Here is a 26757-nt window from a genome sequence, read left to right as displayed (position 1 = left end):
TATTACCCAATTTCAAGGATTCATTCCCTTATTTGTATTCCTATTCCCATAATCCAAACATTAACAATGACAATCAATGATTCTCATTCTCATTCCCCACTCCTATTCCCTTAAACCAAACGCTCCCTGAGTTCTGGTGAGGCTCATTATGATTAATAGGTTAAGAAAGAATAAGTTTTGGATTACCGTACTTGTGGGGGATATGTTTCCTATGGATAACTTAGATCTTTTGTTAAGTTCTTTATGTTTTCTCTCCATAGCTTTGGTTGTCTTTTGTATTTGTGTTTCTACTTGGAGGAATTTGTTCTCTAGTAGCCTAAGTCAATGGTGTAATGATGCTAAGAGTGCTAGTATGGTATTATTTTGTTGAATTAAAACTTGATCTCCTTGTCTAGTAACTTCAAGTTTACTATAATTATTATTTTCTTGATTTTTTGAATATTGTTTAGAAAAACTTAAGGTTTTTTCGTAATATGTATTTTCAAAGTTTAATTTGTTCATTTATATTTAATGTCTTCAAGTATAGTATGTATATTTTTAAGGTCATCATCTATCTATGTTGTAATTAAGTCTTTTATTTGTAATAAAACCATTTTAGCCTAAAGTTTAAATTGTTTAGATGGTAGTTCAAAGTCTTTAGGCTCTGATCCTTCTATCATCTTGAAAGACTTAGGTTTTCTTTCTTGGTAGGAATACTAAGTACATTGAAATACTAAATCTTCTGTTTAAAGAGTCTTATGCGTCCTTTAAGAAATCCATGTTTCTTTTTAAAACCTTTAGTATTTGTGCTTGTTGGGTTAAAGTAGTTGATATTTGTTCTAATATGCATGTAGTTTGTTCTTGTTGAGATTCTAGGATAGTTCCTATATTGAGGAGTAGATCTTTGAGGGTATTTAAGTGTTAATCTTGTCTGAAAGCGAGGAAAATGACAAGTTAGGAATGTGGCTAGAAGGTTGACGGGGTGATGACTCCACTTGATCATGTAGTGCAAAGAACGTTAGTGTCAAGCCGGAAACAGATTCTTAGCGTTAGCCCTTCGATGTTCAAGTTAGTGATCCACACAAATGAAGAGTAGTAGACTGTAGCTGGAGTGTGTGAAATATAACAAAGTTGTGCATACGTCCGTCTGTAGATAGGAACCCCCGTTTATAGTGTTACTGTAGTGTTTGTGCACATATCTCAAGGTGTATGCACATTTTTTAAAGTGTCTTAGGAAAGAGAAGTCAAAAAGTGACGTTGACACCCTTTCTTAATTGGACATGCAAATCCCTGATGTGATAGGCTAGAAGCTTCTAAAGTACGATTTGCATACTGGACATGCTCTGTTGCCGGTGGTGCAAACTTGGAAAAGAATACGAGAAGATATGTAGGTGGGCTCCACTATTGGCCAACCAGATCTCGCTCAGACGGGATGTCCCGTTCGATCATGTCGTTTGGAACTGCCGGCTTGTCTCCTTCCTTGCTTCCCGACTGTCAGTGGTTACCTTTATTCGACCGGCCGTACCGCTCGATCGGCAAGGACTGGAAGCTCGTTGCTTGCCACTTACCTCTTAACTCTAGTTGTCCGCTACTGGAGGATGGTCGTTCGACCTCCTCGCCAGGCCAACCGAGGGCTCTCGACCATCACACCCAATCGATCGATCAGAACCTTTGACTATATTTGACTTTTCCTCTTTTGACCCTTCTTTATTGAGCCCTTCTTTATCATCACATCAAGTGTGAATTATCACTATGTAGACATTGATTATATGTCTTAGATTGAAAGTAACAACTATGTTTATGATTATTTGAAGTAATACTTCTTCTGATTAGTGATTCGAAGGCTAGGTTAAAAGTCTAATTTTTGAAGTTTTGAGGTTCTAACCCAGTTGACCTAGATGAACTAGTAGTCATTCATAGGTCACAAGATCTTGAGACTATGATACCAATTTTTTAATGTGCATGTAAATGTGTGGTGCCTTTGGTGAATGCGTGGTGTTTATAAAAATCAATCCTTGTTTTTTTTTTTTGTTTTTAGGTATGTGAATCAGTCTGGGTTCTGAAGGAGTTAATTTGGGTCAATTTAGAATTGATTTGGATTGGTTTCAAAGTATTTCGATATATGTCTATTGGACAACTAGGTTGGTAGAAGGGATATCTTGTGGTAAGCAAAAGCCAGAATGTTAACTTAGTAGCGCATATATTGGTGAGAATCTATTGCCTGAAAAATTTAAGGGTTCCTCTGTAAAGCTTGTGTGTGTGTATATATATATATATACCATGCCACGGATGCATGCTATTCCGTCAATTGTGATCATAAATAATTTAAAATATTTTGAGAACAATTTAATGAGATTTTCATTGCTTTAAATTATTTAAGGAGTAAAAAACACAAGAATTTGTACATGACAATATACTATTTTTTTTATTAAAAAAAGTGAATCCATCGTGAATTCGTGATGCTCACTATCTTTTTAACGGTTGAAAAAAAAACAATGAATCTTCATGTACAATTAATTTTGTGCAATAGAGGTGTGCATGATGTATAATCACTAAAAAAATCATTTTATAATGGATTATTTAGCGATATAAATCATCGATCATTAACTTCTTTTTTGTTGTCGTTAATTTTAAAGATTAATTGTGTTTCAGTCCCTAAAATTAGCGATCAAATATAAATATCATTAATTAATTTTAATAATTGAATATAATTTATCAATTACTAATTTAGCGATAGAAGTTAATTGGTCTCTAAAATTAGTAACTAATATCATATTCGGTCGTTAAAATTAACAACCAAATTTATATTTGGCATCACAATTTTATCTACTACATTATCTACTACAGTATAAAATTTAACAACCCAATAAGACTAATCTTCAACGAGAGTTTTTTTCTGTCTCAACTTGTATACATCTTGGAAGAAAATGAAGAATTTGAATCCAATGTTTTCTTCCCAAGGTTGCACGTCTTTCTTTTGAAGATCCTAGCCATATCCTAATAAGTTCCTTGATTCCTCTCTACCTCGGATGCGATCAAGTGCATTGGCCTCTACAAAGAATTCATTCTCTTTAGAAAAATAAATTGGTTAAGCTTCAAAAAAAAAAACAACAAATTGAAAAGTTGAATAAAATGTCTATGAAATGTAGGAGAAAGCATTGACATTTGTGTTCTACAAAAATTCAAGAAGGATTAAAAAATAACTAACAAGTTCAATAAATATAGAGACTCAATATTTCACTAATTTTATTTCAATAACAATGAGATTGTCGTTAGGATCTTATTATTGTTAGGATTAAAAAAATTTATATATTTTCATAATTATATGATATTATTTATTTTAATTTAAGTTCTTATGAATTTATTTTTAAATTTCCGGGACCATGGTACCGTGATAGGATATCCAGGTTGTCTTCCAGGTACCCACGATTCGAACCCCAGCTACCACGTATTTACATGAATTTTTCCTCCAAATGGGGGGCGTAATCAAAGGATGCTGGACTTCTGGGCTGGTCACCACGTGCGCTTCCCGATTTACCCTGGTGGCTAGTGGGAAACTTCCGTGGGACCGGGCCGGTCACCCTAGGCTCGACGTTACCCAGCCTGGTTAATCTTTATTTTTATGAATTTATTTTTAAACTCTAAAAAAAACCTCATACAAATATAGATACCTTTCCTCTTTTAAATACATGATCTTTTTCATATACTTCTAATATGAGACTTTGATTATATTTTTAATAATCTTCTCTCAAACGAAGGACTGCTATTACTCTCACAGTTCAGACCTCCTCTCAAGTATCTGGTTATTTTTGACCTGCTCCGAATTTCCCCTCAATAATTCAGTCACTCTTTACTTACTTCAGACTTACCCATAAACATCAGTCACTCTTGATCTATTTTAGATCTTCTTACAAATATCTAATCACTCTTGACTTACCATAGACCTTCCCTCAAACTTCTAGTCACTTTTGACCAACTATAAATCTCTTCTCAAATATTCGGTCACTCTTAGTCTGCTCCAAGTCTTTCCTCAAGCATTCAGTTACTCTTGACTTGTTTAGGTCTCCCCTCAATTTTATTCAAGATGACTCCACATGGCGCCTCTTAAGCAATTACAGAATTCTAAAATTAAGTTACATCAAAAACAGAACAGAGGGATTATTGTTCTAGCAAGCAGATAATGCACCAAACAAATGATATCTAAACGTAGAATATAGGATGACAAAAAACCAAACACCTAGTTTGTAGGAATTTTTTTTCAAAAAAAAAATAATTCGTGTACCATTTTGTGCTAAACACCTAGTTTACATCTGAGCTGCTTTATCTTATGCTTTTGTTGATAGTTATAGTCCCAAAGTGATAGTCAAGTTGATTATTATTATACTTAATACGTGCCTGCATTGGAGATGTACAATACTCATACCTGTATCCAAGTAACATCGGTGTGTAAAATGGGAAGGAAAAGGGGCAGAAGTTCACGAGTGTCTCACTATAAAAACCATTAAAACAATTCATTCATTATTAGAGATGAATTTACAGTTATGACTATTTTCATTTGTGATCATTTTGGGATTGGCGCTGGTTTTTGTGCGAGTGAATTAATGCACCCATTGGAGCAATCTTAGTGGCCTCTATAAAGTATCCTATACCTTTAGAAGGAAGTAAATCATATAGACATTTACCCTATTAGAATGGATCTTTGTACGAGAGATTAAATATCTAACAAAATATTTTATACTTATCAGAAATTATCTAAAATTTATTAGAGCAATAATCCATACAAATATCAACTGCACCCATATAGGATTTCTTAATAATAATAATAATAAAAACTTTCAGTTACATTTATGTAAAATTTTGAATCTCACAATACCATATTTGTAAAATTAAAATTTGAAAATGAGAAAATTCTAAAATTAGTAAAGACATGCAATTTAGCCTTAGCAATGTGTATTTCTTAAGTGAGAAAATTAATTTCCCCATACTTCTTAAGTTTCCATTTTATTCCCTGGAGTATAAAACCCTAGTTGAAATACCCTCCTTAATGTGCATATATACTATCAGCATTTTGAAAATTTTAATTTGCAAAGACCAGGCCACCAAAGAGAACAGGCGAACTGATGACCTTTATTGGAAATATCCTGATGATATAGACATAATCAACCCAAGTCTGCAAAGATCACACACACAGAGGACACAAATTAATCCCACTTCTATTATCTATTGCAATATGAAGTGAGAGATCTGCTAGGTAGAAGTTTGCAACTAACAACCCAGTACAGCTCATGCAAGAGAACCATAAGCCTAATCGAACTTCCGGTCGTTCTTAAAACCATGGGTTTGTCCTTCTTCATTGTAGTCTGACGACGGCGCCTTTAACTGTTGTCACAAACAATCAGGAACATCTAAGCAGTGCAAATGCAAAGTCTGATAATGATTAACAGAAAATTTTAAAGTTTGGGAAGTACCTTTGCTAGGAGTGCCTTGCGGTATCTGTATCCCTGTGATCATAGAAAGAAAGAAGTTAGTTAAGTGGCATCAACTTTCTCATTTGAACTGAAACCGGCAAGATTCACTGACTTTGTCTGTGCCGTAAACATAGTCACAGTAGGTAAAAAATGCACCAAAATTGCTTTGGCTATGATATCCTACAGAGTGATGATAATCATGATATATGGCTCCTCCATAGAAGGGAACAAATTTGGTTGGAGACCAAGGGAAGTCATATCTGTTCATAGAGCCATTCAGCAAAAATAAAATGTCAGTATCTGCCTACAATATGCTAGCTAGGGTATATATATGATGTTTCATGAAAAACAAATGTTCTGTAAAGGATGAACTCAAGATCTGAAACATGCATAATAGCTTGATCAAAGTGAAAAACGAATGGAATCAATTGAGAAGATCAAATATTACTAATCAGTGGCTTCATATGATTGATCAATTTTAAGCGGCACAAAGTTTAAAAAAAAAAAACACTGTTCTGTGATATGACCGAAATAATAATATGCAAAGCACATCAAAATTCCAGTAATGGATATGTTGAAGTTGGAAGGTTTTTAATCATCCTAATCACAATTCCATTCCTAGCTAGTGTCCTTTTCTTCAGCTTATTTGAATTTCTAATTAGCATATAACATCATAGATTTCATGTTCAACCCCATGTATGCATAATGCTAACATTTCCTTCCATCTTCCAGAAAGATAGTTATTTTGCTTGACTTTCACAACTGCAGTTGCTCAAGTACTACAATAATACGCCAGAAGAGTAGTCAAAGTAGTCACCTTTTCACATATGTCGTTCATTATGCTAGCTGTGTAATCTTATAGTATAATCACACTGATGTAATTAATGGATCAAAGAAAAGGTAAGAAAATGTTGCAGATAATTATAATCTTAAACGTACGTAAGAGGAAATTAATTAAGATGTGGGATGAGGACTATACCCGGTGTGGCACTCAATCGATGCAAGCTCGCGGAGGGACCCGAAGAGCCAGAGGATGACAACGTGGCAAGGGGCCAAAACGGGCCCTGCAAAGGCGGCAATCCCAGGGAACAGCAAGTCACCCCAATGAGCATAGAGTGCTTGAAAGCCGATCGGAGCTGCGTATTCATGGTGGATGTAGTGGATCTTCTCGTACCCCCATTTAGTATGCAGAAGTCGGTGCAGCCAGTAGTTGAGATAGTCTTCCACCAAGAAGTAGACTAAGAGCTGCAAAGCCGCCTCCCAAAATGAGGGAAGGGGCAGCCCCGTCCTTATTCCCACAAACTACAAAATGCTCTTCAGTAAAAGATAGAACTAAGGAATGCAAACGAAAGAGAAAGACAGTTTCTATGAAGCAATCAGCAATGTAATCCAAATTAAGCAGATCATGGTCTAACTATATATTACTGCAAAAACATATTGAAACCAGGGAACTCGGTTCCCCTTCTAGCCCAACAGATCCGGAGACTCAAGATCCAATAATCCATTAGGGCGCGGGAGCATGCCTCAATAAATATGACAGTGAGAATGGTAAAACTCGAATTAAAGAAGAAGTTCACTATCCTTAGATCATCTTCTCCGGATTTACCATAGAACAACAACTTCAAGTCCTTTAAATAATAGATAGCTAATAATACACTTTAAATAGATAACTAATAGTACATTAAGAGTGTTGCTCTCCTGTTTGGTTGCACCAGCACAACACTCAAGGCTATATTAGATGTAGTCAAATGTACGCGTATATTTTTTCATCCGGAGGGAGTATGGTCAAAATCGACATCTTTGTCAACTAGTCCATCATTCGGAGGATCTTGAAAAACAAGAGTCTCTGATCTCATGTACGCATAAAGTTATTAAGTTTTCATGTTAATGGATGTGAATTTTATGTGTAAAATTTATTATTGATATTTATTATTATTTATGGGTTGATAATATATGTGTATTAAATAATGAGTTGGTGCTTAAAGAATTAGAGTATTTTTTGAAACGTCCATCGACGAAGAGGATTCGGCGTCATCAACCCTAATTCTTCTGGAAGACCAACCTTCTTCTCCTTTTTCTTTCACAGGATTATTAGATTGATGAGCTCTACATGAAAAATAATGATAATTTCTCTATATTCAGGTTCTTTGTAATTACAGTATTTCGTATTTAATCATTATGCCAAGTTTACGAATCAAATTAGATTCTTGTTCTTATTTTTTCTATTCGAATTCTTATTTCAATTGTCTAGAATTTATGCGATCTAAGTTTTATAAGAACTATCAATTAGTATCAGAGTACAAGTTCTGTTCCATTATTTCTATTGATAATAAAGTTTAAATTTTTAATCGATTTATTATTTATATAATAGATCAAATTTTTTTTTTTTTAGTATATTATAATTTTTTTGAAAAAACAAAAAACGCGGAAAACTGTTTCATCGAAACAATTCATTAATAAAAAAATAACTGTTTCAGTGAAACGACTGTTTTTTCCGCATTGGAAAAAAAACTTGGCACTGTTACAGTTGATCAGTATTAAACATTGTTTTTTTTAAAACCGTATTAAACTTTTTTTTAATAGTGCTTACTATTAAAAAAATTACATTAAATAAATTTTAATGGAAAGAAGGAAAAATAAAATGCATTAAATATTTATTTATTATTAATTTTTAATATATGAATAATTAAAGGATTAAATAGCATTAAATAATATTATTTAATTATAGAACTTAAAGGAAGTTTAATTTTTTTAAAGAGTGTTTTATATATGGTCATGTAGTCACATGTAATAGATTTTCAAATCAATTATGATAATTGATTGAATAAAATCAATCGATTGTCATATAGTATCAATCGATTGATAAGTCTAATTTAGACTTATCAAAACTGATTAAGTAATCTGATCGGTTAAAGTTCCTAGTGTTTTCTTGAGTCTATCTACACAACATACTATTAAGTTGAACTATTATGTCAGCCCAAAAGAAGACACTTTAGATAGATTTAGTATATTTTGTGTTGGTAAATATATATCTATACTAAGAGTAATCAGTCTAATGGAAGATTAATTACTTTTATGCCAAATATATGCTCAGGGTAACCTACAACTATGGAACAAAGTTTTATTTTGTTTAGATCATGCACAAAATATATTGGCCCAAAGAAAGACATATTGCGTGGCAGATTAAAGTTATTGTAAGTTATGAATCAACATATAACTTATATAAAATATCATATCATGCGCACAATGCGTCGACCCAAAGGAAGACACATTCTATGGCCAATTAAAGTTTGAGTTATATTGGAGAGTATCGCTAACAAATAATATATCGCCCCAGAGAAAGACACATTATATTGTACTTGGTATCTCATAAAGACCTCATTTATATACATTTAAAATTTTATTTTATTTTATTTGCAAAAATTTTATGTTACTTTATTGTTCTTGGCTTTAATTAAATCGTGAGCTTAAATAAATTTCTCTCTTTAAATTTTAGTATAATCTATAATTGCCAGTATTAATAACATCCCAATATTAACTGATTCAAATTTTGCTGAATGGAAAGAATACATGAGTGTAGTCTTAGGTTGCATAGAATTAGACTATGTATTGAAGAATGATCGCCCCACACCTCTGACTAGTGCTAATACTATAAAGTAAAGGGTTGAATTTCAGTTGTGGGAGAAATCAAATTGCATGTGTTTAAGTATCACGAGACTTTTCATACAGACACCAATAAAAGACTTAATAACAGAGGGAGGAGATGCTAACAGTTTCTTGGACTAATTGACAGACTGATTCACCTCAAATGAAAAAGTTGAGACTACCACACTTCTTACAAAATTGGTAACCATGCGATATAGTGGTAATGGAAACATAAGGGAGTACATTACGGAGATGTCCAATATAGCGACAAGTATGAAAGCATTAAAACTCGATATATCTGAGGGTATCTTAGTGCATTTTATCTTGATGTCTCTGCCTGTACGGTTCACTCCTTCTAAGATATCGTATAATACTCAAAAGGAAAAGTGGACATTGAATGAGCTCATTGCTCAATGCATACAAGAGGAGGGGAGACTAAAGATTGAGACATCTGAGAGTGCTTACTTAACATCTGGTTCTCAAAGTGCATGCAAGAATCGAAAGAGTATCAATAATAAAGGAAAAAGAAAATAAACTATAGATTACAGAGGCAATGACCATGAGGAGTACAAGAAGCAGGATAACGAATTCACTTATTTCTTTTGTAAAAAGAAAGGTCATACGAAGAAAGATTGCCTCAAGTACACCAACTGCGTGTAAAGAAAGGTAAACTTCTCAACTTTGTTAGTTCGGAAGTCAATTTAACTATTGTAACCATTGATACTTGGTGGATATATACTGATGCTACTACTCACATAAGTGTTACAATGTAGAGTTATCTCAGGAGTTGACTTTTGTTTGATGGTGAAAGATACATCTATATAGGAAATAAAAAAAAAAAAGCTAAAGTTGAGTCGATTGGTATTTTTAGACTTTGTTTAGGAACCAATGTCTTTTTGGATTTAGAAAATACATTTCTTGTACCATCTTTTCGATGGAATTTAATTTCAATTTATTGTTTGGAGAAATTAGGCTATTCTTGTTCATTTAAAAATATAATTTTCAGTATTTTCTTTAATTCAGTGTTGGTTGGCAATAGTTCCTTGGTTGATAATCTTTATAAATTGAACACCTTTACTCCTATGGTTGTCAACATAATAATGCATAGTATAGGTACGAAACACAAATTGACTGACGAAAATTTTTTCATATTGTGGCATATACGCTTAGGACATATATCCAAACAACGCCTAGAAAGGTTAATGTCACATAGAATTCTCGATTCCCTTGACATGTCAAACTTTGATACCTGCATAAAGTGTGTTAAGGGGAAGATCGCTAACAAAAAGAACAAGGGGCTAGTCGTTGTAGTGACATTTTGGAGCTAATACATATAAATATTTGTAGACCATTCCCTAAGGAATCTTGAAATAGACACATATATTTTATTAGCTTCATAGACAACTATTCTAGATTTGGCTATCTATACCTTATTTATGAGAAGTCACAATCATTGGGCATGTTTAAAATTTTCAAAGCCGAAATTGAACTTCAACTAGGTAATAAAATTAAAGTCATTCGATCTAATTGTGGAGGTGAATATTATGGTCGATATGATAGATCAAGTGAATAACGTCCAAGACCTTTTGTGAATTACCATGCTAAGTGTGGGATTATGCCTCATTATATCATGCTTGGTACTCCCAGTTAGAATGATGTACCTGAACGTCATAATTATACCCTAAAAGACATGGTAAGAAGTATGATGACTTTCACTTCTCTACCAACGTCTTTGTCGGGTAAATCACTCAATACTACAATTTATCTACTTAATAAAATACCTAGTAAGGCAGTAACTAAAACTTCATTCGAGATATGGACGGGTAGAAAGCCTAGCATTAGGCATTTACACGTTTAGAGTTGTCCAATTGAAACTAGGCCTCATAGACCTAATGAAAGGAAACTGGACTCAAGAGTAGGTAGCTATAATTTTATAGGTTATTCTGAGAAGTCAGGAGAGTATAAATTTTATGATACCTCTAGTGGATGCTTCTTCGAAATGGGAAACGCCAAGTTCATTGAGGACAGTGGGAGTGATAAGATCAGGAAAGTATCTTTTGAGGAATGCGTTGACAATCTTCCTATGGTCACTACTAGTGCGATCAGTAGCAGTGTGATCACCATATCGTACATTATGAGTATCACACATCCAGTGAGTGTAGAACCAAAATATTTCGATGACATCTCCAATGCAATTGGAGGAGTCTGCTATTGAAATTAGAGTATTACTTTATATTGATGAGAAATTACCTCAACCACCTCAAACACAAGTGCCTTTAAGGTGATTTATAAGGGAACAGAGAACCACGAATTCTCGTGATTATATTTATCTCTAAGAGCATGATTTTGACATAGGGTTGGAAAGTGATCCTACATCTTTTCAAGAAGTTAAACAATGCTTTAATCTTGAAAGGTTAATTAACGCCATGCACGAACAGTTGAAGTCTATGATAGATAATGATGTTTGGGAACTTGTTGAATTGCTTGAAGGTAAGAAGGTCGTTGACTGTAAATGGATATTTAATACCATGAGGATAAGGGCATCTTTTGAGAAGTCTTTTTGTTCCCCATTGACGAAGAGGATTCAGTGTCGTCAACCCTAACTTTTCCGGAAGATCAACCTTCTTCTTCTCCTTCTTCTTTTTCTGCAAGATTGTCAGATTGATGAGCTCTACACAAAGAACAATAGCAATTCCGCTGTATTCAGGTTCGTCGTAATTACAATATTTCATATTTAATCATTATGCCAAGTTTACGAATGAAACTAGATTCTTGTTCTTGTTTTTTCTAATCCAATTCTTATTTCGATTGTATAGAATTCATACGGCTTAAGTTTTACAAGAACTATCAAGTGATCCTCCCTACAAGTCTTTATATTACTTGGGTATTTTGTGGCGATTGTATTTGTCGCACGACCTATATATTTTCAAGATTGATTTTGATTCCTCGTTCGGTCATCACATATACAACACAAGAATTATCTCTTCCCAACCCCAAAGATCCATCTTTCTAGTTTAAGCTTCATGTGATACTTTCGAATGGTGGGGTCTCCTCTAGATTGAGCAACAAGTCATCTATCAACAAGGACTTGACCAAAATGTCATTGACATAAACCTTTACATTGTGTTCCAATTGTTCAGTAAGCACTTTATCCATAAACCTTTGATAATTCTCCCCAACGCTCTTCAAACCGAACGACATGACAATGTAACAAAGAATATTATTTGCATCGATGAAGCTAAATTTATGTTGATCCTCCTTCGCCAAGGGGATTTAGTGATATCCTTAGTATGCATCCAGCATAAAGATAAATCAATGACCTTTAGTGGAATCACCATCTATCATAAAGAATGAGAGAGCTTTCGTGAGGGAAAAGGAATACTTACCTCCACATGCCCTTACCTATCCTTTTATACTGGTGGGGCAGAGGATCTACGTGGGCTACCATACAAGCTGACAGCTAGCTGAGTCGACGAATATGGATCAACTACTAAGGAGGACAATGATGGAGTTGTACACTTGACACGATCTGGTCATTGGCTAGGCATCACATTCAGTGAAGACTATCCTATCAGGGCAGTTACAAGTAGCAAGATGCGATGATCATAGTTATCAAAAGTGGTCAGAGGTTGAGATCGAAGAGAGCGGCTTGGTAAGGATGCTTTCACTTAATTGAGTTCTTTTGTACGAGTGTTGGGGAGAGAGACTTCACCTAGGTGAGCCCCAGAGAGAATGTTTCTTCCTGGGGATGTTATTAAATGACGAGAATAACGTGGAGTTCCCGGTCGAGAACACTTGTAAGGCCCCTGACTGGAGTAGTGTCTTCTTTTTGGGGATGTTCTAAAGTGCATGCACAGGTGTGGTATTTTTCAGGATATTCCTAAATGAGGATGTTTTCAAAGTAAGTGCACGACTGAAGTCCTGCGTGACTTTTCTAGAGATGTTTTCAAAGTGGGTACATGATTGAAGTGTTGTGTGACCTTTCTTAGAATGTTCTCAGATGTGATGTTCCTAAAGTTAGTGACAAACTGTAAGATCGTCCAGCCATGTGGCCAGTGTGTATAAGGCTATTCGTGTGCATCAAGTTATTCGTTCGACAAATCAGGGACATTGATGGCCTCACAAGATGCATGGTACCCTGTGTTCTCAATTAGCGCTTGGTCATTCAACAATTTGGCACTCGACCACTCAGCGCTCAACCACTTGGTCATTTAGCGCTCGATCACTTGGTCACTCAACCACTTGGTGCTCAATCATTCGACCATTCAGCACTCGGTCAACACTTGGCCACTTAACCATTCAGTCTACTTGGGCACTCAGCTCACTTGAACCACTCAGGCATCCAAGTACTAGGACCCACTTAGGAATTGACCCACTCCAGTGACCCACTCGGACTCAAACAACACTCAGCTAGGTCTCAGCAATCAGATGACCCACTAGGGCTTGAGTAGTAGTCGACTCAGTCTAGGTAATAAGGCTACCCACTAGGGCTCGAGCAACACACGACACTCGACTCAATCTGGACAGTCGGCCCACCCACTCGGGCTTAGACAACACTCGACACTCGGCTCGGTTAGCTCACTCGGGAAGCTGCCTCAATTGGCTAGAGCTGCTTGAACCTCTCAACAATTGGGTTACTCGACACTAGCTATATAAAAAAAACACGGATTTTGCGATTGATCCTGTCCGAATGCTGAATCAACGAACGCTGGGCATGTGGCGCTCTCCGCGTTGCTGACGTAGATCTCCGGCCGGTCGTATAGAGCTCCGACGAACCTGCAAAGAAGTCGGGCCGGGAGGGGGTTCCCGGCGACGACCCTCCGACGCTCAAGTCAGGCAAGTGGACAACAAAGAAGTGGCTCTCAATCTCAGAGAATGCGTACCTCTGGCGAAGTATGAGGCTCCTTATATAGGGCTGTGAAGGAGCTCACGCACACATACCGAGGCGAATACGTGTCCTCAGCCCATACCTCAGTATGTGCTTGTCAGACAAGCTTACCTGACACAATTCTGCTATAGTCTGAGCACGTCTCTGATGGGACAACGGAACCCTCTGTCATAAGATCCTGCGTATGGCCTGGTCGTTGAACATACCCGCTGTCAGATGATGTTCCCTTGTCCTCTTCTTACCCCTTGCCGAGCGTTCGGCCAGTCGGAAGTCCCCTCACGTCCGACCAGACGCATGTGTTGGTCCGCTCGAGAGATTCCCGGTGGTATGCTCTATTGACTGTTCTCAATATCGCTGTTTTCTGCCTCGGCCGAACGGGCTGTTTTTGATTCCGCTGAGACCCCATTCGGCCGACCGGCCTTCCCTCTCGGCCGACCGGCCTTCCCTCCGGTCGGCCTTTTGACCCTTTGACTTCCACGTGGCGATGACCTCCCCCAGATGAGGGTCCCTGTTCTTACCGCCGGATCACTTGCCTCCCCTTTAAGTCTAGTCGAAGGAGGCGATTAGTCCAACTGACTGGACCATCAGTTGGGCCAAGCGGCGTTACCATCCACTCGGAAACAAGGGGCAGCCAAAACGCCAGTCAACGCCAACATTACTCAGCATCTCTTCGAAGTTTCCGCCAATCTCCATCATTAAGGTCGAGCACGCACTCATTAAATGCGTTCCAGTGGCTGAATGTCACGTGGCGGTGCTGGCGTCATTGTACGGTGGCGGCGTGGTGTTCTGATGGGATCGAGGCGGTTCGAAATGAACGGCGCCATGCGTGCTCCGATTCTCGCGACCTGGATCCGACGGTGGAGGCCGCTCGGGCTCCACCCTATAAACTTCTCTTCTTCCCTTCGCCTCAGTACTGCTGTCGCGTGCTCACCGCTTCTTCTTGCGTTCCAGCTTTCCGGCGATCTCGTACTTCTGTTTTCGGCGATCTCCGGTGCTCTTTCCTCGATCCTCCTCTTCATTGTAAGGTTCTCCTTCTTTCTCTCTTTGGTTCTGGCGGTTTTCTTTGCATTTCTTTCCCAAGTTTTCGTCATCGGGCTACTGTTTCGTTGCCATCTTCTTCCTTTTATCCTCTTTCATTTTCTTTTGATTTCGTCCGTTCGGATAATGTCCCATTCCTCTCAACCCGAAGACCAAACCCTCGGCCCATGGTACGCTACCATGGAGTCGCGCTTCGATCGGCGTGACGCCGATGTTCTGATTAATAGTTTTGACATACCCTCCGACCTTGAAATCATCCTACCCACAGATTCCGCTCGGCCACACAAACCGCCGCACAGAGCTTTTTGTGTTTTCCGCGACCAGTTTACAGCCGGTCTGCGATTTCCGATCCATCCCTTCTTTGTGGAAGTTTACAACTTTTTCGGCATTCCGCTCGGAAGCCTAGTCCCCAATACCTTCCACCTCCTATGCGGCGTTGTCGTCTTATTCAAGATCCATAACATTCCCCTCCGACCGGAGGTCTTCTATTATTTCTATTACCCTAAGCAGTCCGAGCCGGGCGCTTACATGTTCCAGGCTCGGCCCGGCTTAGTTTTCTTCAATAAACTTCATTCTTCCAATAAGTATTGGAAAGAATTCTACTTCTATATTCGCCTTCCCGAGCGGGCTCCCTTCCGAACCCAATGGTAGGTCGGTCATCCTCTCTCCCCAGAACTCAAAAGGTTCAAGACCCGGCCGGATTATCTCCACGCCGCCAACATGCTTGCCGATCTGCGGTTTGATATCAACAAATTTCTTCCAGAAGGTGTTATATACATATTCGGGCTGAGTCCGATCAGAACACCCCTCCCAAGCGGCTTCGATAAGAATTTCACTTGTGCATTTGCCTTGCTTGCTAACTGATTTTTTCCTTTTTCCTTTGCAGCGAATATTGTCATGGAGTCGGTGATGGCTGGTATTCCGAAGAGGAAGGCGGCGACACTTGAAGCCGCGGCGGCCAAAGAAATGGAGACGCTCGGCATCCAGCCGGTCGGCTCTAATGAAGAAGAGAGCGGGACAAACGCTGGGGAGTCGGCCGCTCAGGCTTCTCTCCCAGAGCCAGCGGCTGGCGCAAGTGTTAGCCAAGAGCCTTCCGCTCGGGGCGAAGGCTCCGCTCCAGAAGAAGAGCGGCCTCTCCCACAAAAGAGGCGCCAAGTGGAGACTCCCCTTCGGTCAATCACGTCTGCGGTTTAGCCGTCCGCCCGGGTCACTACATGCGCTCGCGACAAGGCTACAGAGGTCGAGTCTATTTCGTCCGACCGGACCCCATCTCAATTGGACGCGCCGGGAGACCCTCTTGAGGCCGTTCCCATCAGCGTCCTTCCGCCCGCTCCCCACCGAGTCCAGCATTCAACAATTTTATCTCAATTTTCGGCGCCGGCATCCGATCCTCTTCCATCCTCCGCTCGGACGACCCCCAGCCATGGACGCACTGTTAGGGTCACCCTGCATCTCCCCACCGAGGAGATTTTACCTGAGTCCGAGCGACCTACCGCGCCCGAGCACACAATCACCTTGAAGGGGCCCCTAGCCGAGATGTGGGCCGACGCTCAGGCGCGTGTCGCGATGATCCCCCTTCACAATTTGGCCAACAGCCACATGCAAGAGGCCACCGGGGTAAGTGTATTTTCTTTTAGGCCTTTTATGCGATATTTCCGACCGACTTATTAATGATTTTGTTAATTACAGAGATGTGTAGAAGAGATAGCTGTCTCCAACCGTCTGGCGATGGTGGATGAAGAATTAAGAAAACTAAAGGCTGCAGGCGGTCCGTCCGGATCTCAAGGCCCTTCTTACTCTGAGCTGCAGAAAGAGCTCAAGAAGGCTCAAGATTTGTTGGCGGTCGAGCAGAAGAAGACGGCCGATCAGGCTCACACTTTGGCCGAGCTCGAGCGCGTGAATAAATCTCTAGATCGCAAGATAAGCCTGGCGACCGAGCGGAAGAACACGGCTATCTCCGACCTGGAGAAGAAGAATGTAGAAGCTCGAGGGCTGGAGCTAAAAGTTAAAGAGCTGATGGAGCAGCTCGATGGAGAGAAGGCGGACCGCTCGGCCGATGCAACTAAGCATAAGGACGAACTGCAAACTCTGCAGGAGTCCCTCGCCGCCTCCTAAGCGGCTTTCAAAGAATATCAAGAGGTTGAGCCTGGCCGAGTCGCAGCCCTGCAGCTAAACTACATCCGTTCGGCTGAATTTTCAGAGAAAGTATGCGAACGGATGTACACTGCCTTCGACCTTGCTATGACCGCCACCACGACATATTTGAAGTCCAAAGGTCTTCTTCCCGACTCTGCTCTCATCCCGACCGCAGATCAGGTGGCGCTCCTCGACAACATCCCGAAGGACCTTTACGATTATCTAGAGTAGAAGTCTATATGTAATTCTGCCGCTCGGCTAAAAACTGTCACTTTTTGTAATTTGGCCGCTCGACCTTAGTTTCCTTAATATGATATCCTTTTGCTTGCTTTGTCATTTTGCTAGTCAATATGTGTGCTGTCTGCTCACCTCTTATCACGCCTCTCGTGTTCGAAAGATATTTAACGTTGGAGCTCGACGGTCTTCTGCTCGGAGGGTTTATAGTGGCCGGCTCGACTCTCGATTTTTAACGTCGGAGCTCGACAGTCTTCCGCTCGGAGGGTTTATAGTCGCCGGCTCGACTCTCGATTTTAACGTCACGTCGGAGCTCGACGGTCTTCCGCTCGAAGGGTTTATAGTCGCCGGCTCGACTCTCGATTTTTAACGTCGGAGCTCGACGGTCTTCCGCTCGGAGGGTTTATAGTCGTCTGCTCGACTCTCGATTTTTAACGTCGGAGCTCGACGGCCTTTAAGGCTAATTTTAACACTGCCGTTTGGCGAAGCTATTTGCCATCTTTTATCATTTTGCATCCTGCATTACAAGGACATAGGCGACCAAAACATATATAAAATTACACCAGCGCACCTCTCACCCAGCTCGGTACGGCTGGAGATGATTCGCGCTCCATGGTTGATTCAATCGCCGCCCGTCTTCATCCTCTAGATAATAAGCACCCGAGCGGAGCTTTTCGATGACTTTGAAGGGGCCCGCCTAAGGAGCCTCCAGCTTGCCAACATCGCCGACCGGCTTTACTTTTTTCCAGACAAGGTCGCCCACTTGGAATGCTCTGGGGATTACGCGCCGGTTGTAGTTTTGCTTCATCCGCTGTCGGTACGCCACCAGCCGGATGGCCGCCTTGTCTCGGTCTTCATCGATCAAGTCCAGCTCCATGTTCCTCCGCTCAGCGTTATCATCATCATAATTCTGGATCCGGACGGACTCGACGCCGACTTCAATTGGGATAACTGCTTCGTCGCCGTACACCAAATGAAAGGGCGTGACGCCCGTTCCTTCCTTTGGGGTCGTGCGGATGGCCCATAAGACGCCCGGCAGCTCGTCCACCCAGCTACCTCCCATGTGATCAAGCTGAGCCCGAAGAATGCGAATAATCTCCCGATTGGTTACTTCCACTTGGCCGTTGCTCTGGGGATACGCCACGGAAGTAAAGTGTTGCTCGATGCCATAACTTTCGCACCATTCTTCGAGCTGCTTCCCTACGAACTGTCATCCGTTATCAGATACGAGCCGGCGAGGGATGCTGAATAGACAGATTATATGCTGCCAGATAAACTTCTTGACCATCTGCTCGGTGATCTTGGCTAGTGGCTCGACCTCCACCCATTTGGAAAAATAGTCGACCGCCACTAGTAGAAACTTCCGCTGTCCGGTCGCCATAGGAAACGGACCCACAATATCCATTCCCTATTGGTCGAATGGACAAGACACGGTAGCTGCTTTCATTTCCTCCGCCGATCGGTGGGAGAAGTTGTGATACTTCTGGCAGGAAAGGCACGTCGCGACGGTCCGAGCGGCGTCTGCTTACAGGGTTGGCCAAAAGTATCCGGCCAACAGGATCTTCTTAGCCAGCGATCATCCACCCGGATGCCCTCCGCACGATCCTTGATGTACTTCTTGGAGGATGTACTCCGTGTCTTCCGAGCTCACGCATTTCAAAAGCGGGCAGGAGAAAGCCTTCTTGTAGAGTTGGTCTCCAATGAGTGTGAACCGACCGGCTCTCCTTCTTAATAGTTGGGCAGCCTTCTGATCGGATGGTGTAGCCCCCGATCGAAGAAACTCTATGATGGCTGTCCTCCAATCGCTCGGAAACACGAGGCCCTCCATCCGGTCGACGTGTGCCACCAAAGATACTTGTTCAATTGGCTGCTGGATGACGACCAACGTTATTGAACTTACGAGTTTAGCTAACTCATCCGCTGCCTGGTTTTCCGCTCGTGGTATCTTCTGGATAATGGCTTCTCTGAAGTTGGCCTTGAGCTTTTCGAAGGCTTCAGCGTAGAGTTTGAGCCGAGCGTTGTTAATCTCAAAAGTGCCAGAGAGCTGCTAAGCGACCAGCTGAGAATCTGAATGGAGCGTCACCCGACCGGCTCCAACATGCCGGGCGGCCTGTAACCCGGCTATAAGTGCCTCATACTCTGCCTCATTATTTGTGGCTCTATAATCTAGCCAGACGGATAGATGCATCCGTTCTTCTTGCGGAGAGAGTAATAATACGTCAATTCCGCCCCCGAGCCGAGTGGACGATCCATCCACAAATATTTTCCACATAGCTTCGGGCTCTGGCTTTTGCACTTATGTGACAAAATCTGCCAAGGACTGCGCCTTTATCGGCGAACGGGGTTGATATTGAATGTCGAATTCACTCAACTCCGTGGTCCATTTGATGAGCCGTCCGGACGCTTCTTGATTTAACAGCACTCTTCCCAATGGGCTATTCGTCCGGACGATGATAGTATGAGCCAAGAAATAGGGACGGAGGCGCCGAGCGGCGAGGACCAAAGCAAAAGCCAGCTTCTCGAGCCCGGTGTAGCGAGATTCTGCGTCCTTTAAAATATGACTTAAGAAATACACGGGTTCTTCTCCGCTCGCCCTCACTAATGCCGAGCCCACTGCTTGCTCGGTCAAAGATAAGTAAATACAGAGCGGCTCACCCACAGTTGGCTTGGCTAGCACAGGCAGAGAATTAAGATATGCCTTCAGTTCTTCAAACGCCCGATCGCATTCTTCATCCCAATGGAACTTGGTAGCCTTGCGCAAGATTTTAAAAAACGGGAGACTCCGATCGGCCGTCTTCGAGATGAATCTGGACAATGCTATTATCCGACCGGTCAAGCATTGTACTTCCCTCAGATTTCTTGGAGGCGGCATATCTTGTAATGCTTTCACCTTGCTGGGATTTGCCTCGATGCCCCGCTCGGTCACTATGTAGCCCAAGAAAGGCCCGCCTTTTGCTCCGAACAGACACTTCTGAGGGTTCAGCTTAACTCCATACCTCCTCAGCGTTCGGAAAGTCTCCTTCATGTCTTTAAAGAGATCTGCCGATCGGACGGATTTGATGAGAATATCATCCACGTACACTTCCAAATTTCGTCCGATCTGCTCCTTGAATACTTTATTCATCAAGCGCTGGTAGGTTGCCCCTGCGTTCTTCAGTCCGAACGACATCACATTGTAGTAGTATGTGCCGTTGGCTGTAACGAAGCTAACCTTCTCTTGATCTTCTCGAGCGAGCGGCACTTGATGGTAGCCCTGATAAGCGTCGAGCATGCATATCAACTCGCAGCCGGCTGTGGAGTCCACCAGTTGATCGATCCGGGGCAGAGGATAAAAATCCTTCGGGCACGCTTTGTTGAGATTCCGGAAATAGATGCACACTCTCCACTTGTTGCCCGGCTTGGAGACTAGTACAACGTTCGCCAGCCAGCTGGGGAACTGGACCTCGCGTATGTGGCCAGCCTCCAGGAGCCTCTCGACCTCCGCTCGGATGATGACATTTTGCTCGGCGCTGAAGTCCCTCTTCCTTTGCTTCACCGGCTGAGCGTCCGGTCGGACATGGAGCTCGTGCTGCACTATACTTGGCGAAATTCCGGGCAGCTCATGCGTCGACCAGACAAAGACATCACAGTTTCTCTCGAGGCATTTGATCACTTCCTCTTTCTGGCTTGCCTCCAGATCGGCCGCAATGAATGTGGTGGCCTCCGATCGGGTTGGGTGAATCTGCACTTCCTCTTTATCTTCATAAACCAAAGAGGGTGGTTTTTCGGTTATAGCGTTCACCTCAATCCGTGGCGTCTTCCGAGCGGAATTTAGTTCAGCTCGGACCATCTCGACGTAGCATCGCCGAGCCGCCAGTTGATCTCCTCGCACTTCTCCCACTTTATCTTCCACTGGGAACTTGATTTTCTGGTGGAAAGTGGAGACGGCCGTTCGGAACTCGCTGAGCGCCGGTCGCCCCAAAATGACGTTGTATGCTGAAGGAGAGTCGACCACGACGAAGTTGGCAGTCCGCGTCCTTCTGAGCAGCTCTTCTCCCAGGGAAATAGCCAATCGGACTTGTCCGACCGGCAGAACTTTATTGCCCGTAAACCCGTAGAGGGGGGTTGTCATGGGCAGCAGCTCGACTCGATCAATTTGTAGTTGGTCGAATGTCTTTTTGAATATGATGTTGACCGAGCTTCCTGTATCAATGAAAATACAGTGAATAGTGTAGTTGACTATTACCTCTTTGATGAAGAGAGCGTCGTCATGCGGCACTTCGACTCCCTCCAAGTCCCTGGGCTCGAAGCTGATTTCGGGACCGCTCGCCCGTTCTTGGCTACATCCGACCGCATGGATCTGAAGCTGTCTGACGCTCGCCTTCCTTGCTCTGTTGGAGTCGCCTCCGGTCGGCCCGCCAGTAATAATGTTGATTTCGCCTTGGGAAGTGTTACTTCTATTTTCTTCTTCCCGAGCGGACAGCCTAGGCTGCTCCCTAGACCTCCGGGGGTTGTCCTCACGCCTCGGAGTATGATGTCGCTCGGGAGTCTGTCTCTTTCGCCTGTCGGATATCATCCGATCGGCTTCATGAGGGCGTTGTTTCTTGTCGGATGATGGCAATCGACGGTGGCCACCCCGGGGCACGGGGTGGACAATCAGGGGAAGGCTCCGGCAGTCTCTTGTATTATGAGTGTCTGTCCGGTGAAATGAGCAAAACATTGGGGTCCATACCTTCTTTTTAGGCTTGGGCCGCTCGGCAGACACTTCTTGAATGGCTTGGGATCTTGCATGTTGCTGGGGGCGAGCTACTTCAGCTCGCGGTCCTCTAGGCGGCTGATGAGCAATGTGCGGCTTCCGCTCGGCAGGGGGCGCCCGCTCGGTTGGTGTTTCCTTCCTTCGGGCCGCTTGGGCTTCCTCCACATTGATGTATTCATTGGCCCGGTGTAGCATATGATCGTAGTCTCGGAGCGGCTTCTGAATGAGCGAGCGGAAGAAGTCCCCATCTACGAGGCCTTGCGTAAATGCGTTCATCATTGTCTCGGAGGTGGCCGTTGGAATGTCCATGGCCACCCGATTGAATGGCTGGATATAAGCTCTGAGCGACTCTCTGGACTCTTGCTTGATGGCGAATAGGCTACGCTAGTCTTCTGGTAGCGCCGACTGCTTGCAAAATGGTAGAGGAAGGCCGTGCGGAAGTCTTTGAAACTTGCGATGGATCCGTCCGGCAGTCTCTGAAACCACCGTTGAGCCGATCCCGAGAAGGTGGTTAGAAAAACCTGACACTTCACTCCATCTGTGTATTGATGAAGGGTAGCCGTGTTGCCGAACTTACCCAAATGATCGTCCGGGTCGGTGGTTCCATTGTATTCACCGATCGCCGGGGGCACATAGTGCTTGGGCAGAGGGTCTCGTAGAATGGCTTCTGAGAATTGTCGGTTGATCCGCTCGGGAGAAGCGTCCGCTCGGGGGGCCTTGCCTTTTCTGTTGTCTCGTATTGGCACTTCATTTGATGAAGTCCCTCGATCCCGATTAACTGATGCGGCTTCAGGAGGCGCGCGGAATAGGGCCCAATGAAATGGAACCGTGGCATGGGGTGCTTCCGCTCGACCCCTTGATGCTGATGTTGCTTGCTGCTCAATCCGCTCGGCTTGCGACTTTTGTCTCTGTTCCACAAGCTTAGCTGCTCTTGTCTCGATCAAAGCATCGAGCTCCTCTGTGGAGAGCATCACCGAGTGCGGTCGTCCAGCTTCGTCCATTGCTTCCGATCGGATACAGGAGCGTTCCCACAGACGACGCCAAATTGATCCTGTCCGAATGCTGAATCAACGGACGCTGGGCACGTGGCGCTCTCCGCATTGCTGACGTAGATCTCCGGCCGGTCGTATAGAGCTCCGGCGAATCTGCAAAGAAGTCGGGCCGGGAGGGGGTTCCCGGCGACGACCCTCCGACGCTCAAGTCAGGCAAGTGGACAACAAAGAAGTGGCTCTCAATCTCAGAGAATGCGTACCTCTGGCGAAGTATAAGGCTCCTTATATAGGGCTGTGAAGGAGTTCACGCACACATACTGAGGCGAATACGTGTCCTCAGCCCATACCTCAGTATGTGCTTGTCAGACAAGCTTACCTGACACCATTCTGCTATAGTCTGAGCACGTCTCTGATGGGACAACGGAACCCTCTGTCATAAGATCCTGCGTATGGCCTGATCGTTGAACATACCCGCTGTCAGATGATGTTCCCTTGTCCTCTTCTTACCCCTTGCCGAGCGTTCGACCAGTCGAAAGTCCCCTCACGTCCGGCTGGACGCATGTGTTGGTTTGCTCGGGAGATTCACGGTGGTATGCTCTGTTGACTGTTCTCAATATCGCTGTTTTCTGCCTCGGCCGAACGGGCTACCCGATCGGCCCGACGACCTTGTTCCTCGTGAGCATCGGAGACCCGACTTCCTGTCGGGTTGTTTTTGATTCCGCTGAGACCCCATTCGGCAGACCGGCCTTCCCTCTCGGCCGACCGGCCTTCCCTCCGGTCGGCCTTTTGACCCTTTGACTTCCACGTGGCGATGACCTCCCCCAGATGGGGGTCCCTGTTCTTACCGCCGGATCAGCGATAAATTTTAGCGATGAAAAAATTTCATCACAAATCTATAACAAAATTAGTGACATAAAAGAAATCATCACTAATCTGTAATAAAATTAACAATAAAAAATTTTCATTGCAAAATTAGTATCAAAAAAATTTTTGTCGCAAAATTCGTGGCTAAAAAATTTATTGTTGTAAAATTCGTTGCAAATTAGCGATAAAGTTTTAATTCATGGCAAAATTTATGATGAATTCAAAATTTTGTCGTAAAATTTATGACAAATTTGACAGAAAAGAAATCATCACTAATCAGTAATAAAATTAACAATAAAAAATTTTCATTGCAAAATTAGTATCAAAAAATCTTTCATCGCAAAATCCGTGGCTAAAAAATTTATTGTTGTAAAATTGGTTGCAAATTAGCGATAAAGTTTTAATTCATGGTAAAATTTATGATGAATTCAAAATTCGATCGCTAATTTGCAACAAATTCAGAATTTGTCGTAAATTTTATGACAAAATTTAGGGATAAAATTTAAAATTAGTCACAAACTTTAATTTCCCTAAATTTTACAATGAAATTTAGCGACGAATTATGAATTTGTCACAAATTTTGTATTTAAGGTTGAATTTTAAATTTGTCCCTAAATTTTATGACGAATTCATATTTCATCGTAAAGTTTGCGATAAATTTTAAATCCGTCCTAAAATTTAGAAATGAATTCAAAATTCGTGATAAAATTTATAAGTAAAATTATGAGTTTTTAAAAAAATTTTTTTTTTATAAGTAGTAGTAGTAGTAATATAGGGTCACTTGACACTTGGGCTGTTTGGACCTTTGGCCGCTCGCTCGACTACTCGGCGTCACCACTTGTTCAAATGAAGCCATCTCTCGCGGTCTCTCGGACAGAAGACCCCGGGAACATCAACATATATAGAAGAAAAGCAACAAAACTTGTTAAAGAGCTGATAAAGAGGTTTTTCTCGCCCCTAAATAGACCGAATTGATCGAGAAGGGACCTTGAAGACGGGGTAACACGTGAATTGGAACAATCCGACGGAGAGGATGAACGTCCGCATGGCCTCCTTATAGCAGTGGAAGAACACTGTCGGCGGATGGCGAACCTTGGGCTGGATCTTGAACGGCGAGATGGAGGCGGGGAGGCCTAGCTCGATGAGAGCGAGAGGGAGCGGGGCGAGGGTGAAGACTACGAAGATGCATAAAATACTGTGGTAGTAGAGGAGGTAGTCGGGCATCCAGGAAGAGTAGCGGAACCAGACGACCTCCAAGAAGGTCAGGTTCCGCCCCAGCGCCGCTTCCGCCTCCACAATTGTCGCATACGGAAGCATTTCCGGTGCTTCAGGAAGCTGTTGACCTCGAGCGAGAACTCCGGCACCGACTAGATACTCCTCCTGATCGACAGGAAAGTTATCGGCTTCGGTGCCGCCGTAACGGCGATCGTGGAATTGCAGAGGAGAATGGAGGGTGGAGACAAAGGCGATGAGTTATTGAGTTGTACATGTGCTCTTAAATGGAAAGAAATCGGCGAGTGTGGTTTAGAAATCAAATAAATTTATAATAATTGATACAGAATAAAAAAACATGTGCATTAATTAAAAATAAAATAAATTAAAGCTTTTTATGAAAAGGATTACTGAAAATAATTATTCATACTGAATGGCGGACATAAAATTAAGTAGAAGAAAGAGGGGGTATAATGAGAATGTGTTATGTATTTTTGGAACTGCAGAAACGAGATACGCAAATGGATAATATTGAAACTCACTTATACATGGTTTAGTAAAATGCTGAAAATACAAGCAGTCGAGGAGAGACTACTACCGTAATTCCGCAATTTAAAGTTTTTTTTTGGCCTTTAAAGAAGAGGTTGGGTGGGCTTTCAAATCATTGCAGGACACCAACTTAAATGCAACTTGAAAGTGAAAGTGATATATATATATATATATATATGACAACTAAGCCCAAATAATTGAAAGGCAACTTAAATGCAATTTGAAAGTCAAAGTATATATAGTCACTCGAGACATTCGGAATTCATCGAGATGCTGGTATGTTGATGGTATAATATTTTTTTTATTTTTTATTTCGTTAAGCTAATTAAATTTTATCTTTATGATTCAAAAATTGAGTTATAGTGTTCAAACTCAAATAAATTAAATTAAAAAGAAATTAGATGCTCATGAAATATAATATATATATTTAAAATATTTCAGATTTCAGATTTAAGGAATTTTTTTATTTTTTTTAAAAAAACTCAAGTTGGCTGGATTAAGGTGATATATATATATATATATATAGAGAGAGAGAGAGAGAGAGAATTTATATGCTGCGGTGCTTATGCTGTGACGAAAACGCGGTGTTGTCCACGTCAGCTGCGGTGCTGTGAAAGTGAACCAAAGAAGTCAGCGCGTGAGAAAAAAAAAACATCGCAGCGAGAGAGAAAACAAAGTGAACCCTAACGCCGCTCTGCTCTCTCCCTCGCTCTACCTCGCCGCGCCTCTGATCTCCCTCGCCCTAGCGCCGCTCTGCTCTCTCCCTCGCTCTACCTCGCCGCGCCTGATCTGATCTCCCTCGCTGCGCCTCTGATCTCCCTCGCCGCGCCTCTCGCCCTCGCCGTGCGATCTGCTGCAGCTCTCCCTCGCTGTGCCTCTCGCCCTCGCAGTGCCTCTGAGGTCTGCTGCAGCTCTCCCTCTCCGCGCCTCTCTCCCTCGTCGCGCCTCTGAGATCTGCTACAGCTCTCCCTCTCCGCACCTCTGAGATCTGCTACAGCTTTCTCCATCGCCGAGCTC

At 42.4% G+C, this 26757-nt stretch overlaps 1 protein-coding gene across 1 annotated transcript; it reads right to left on the bottom strand.

Moving 5' to 3' along the window:
- Positions 1 to 5085: 5085 nt before the first annotated feature.
- On the bottom strand, positions 5086 to 25488 carry LOC121980898 (very-long-chain aldehyde decarbonylase GL1-10-like). The gene is made up of 5 exons (XM_042533168.1): positions 24967 to 25488; positions 6427 to 6749; positions 5560 to 5707; positions 5448 to 5480; positions 5086 to 5358 (listed from the first exon to the last, which is right to left on the bottom strand). The coding sequence occupies exons 1-5, from the start codon at positions 25294 to 25296 to the stop codon at positions 5284 to 5286; spliced, it is 909 nt and encodes a 302-aa protein (XP_042389102.1). The 5' UTR covers positions 25297 to 25488; the 3' UTR covers positions 5086 to 5283.
- Between the last annotated feature and the right edge of the window lie 1269 nt (positions 25489 to 26757).

The sequence above is a fragment of the Zingiber officinale genome, chromosome 5A, assembly GCF_018446385.1.
Source record: "Zingiber officinale cultivar Zhangliang chromosome 5A, Zo_v1.1, whole genome shotgun sequence".
Classification (NCBI taxonomy): Eukaryota; Viridiplantae; Streptophyta; class Magnoliopsida; order Zingiberales; family Zingiberaceae; genus Zingiber; species Zingiber officinale.
The sequence above is the reverse complement of the archived record's forward strand: the minus strand, read 5'-3'. Positions and strand labels throughout refer to the sequence as shown.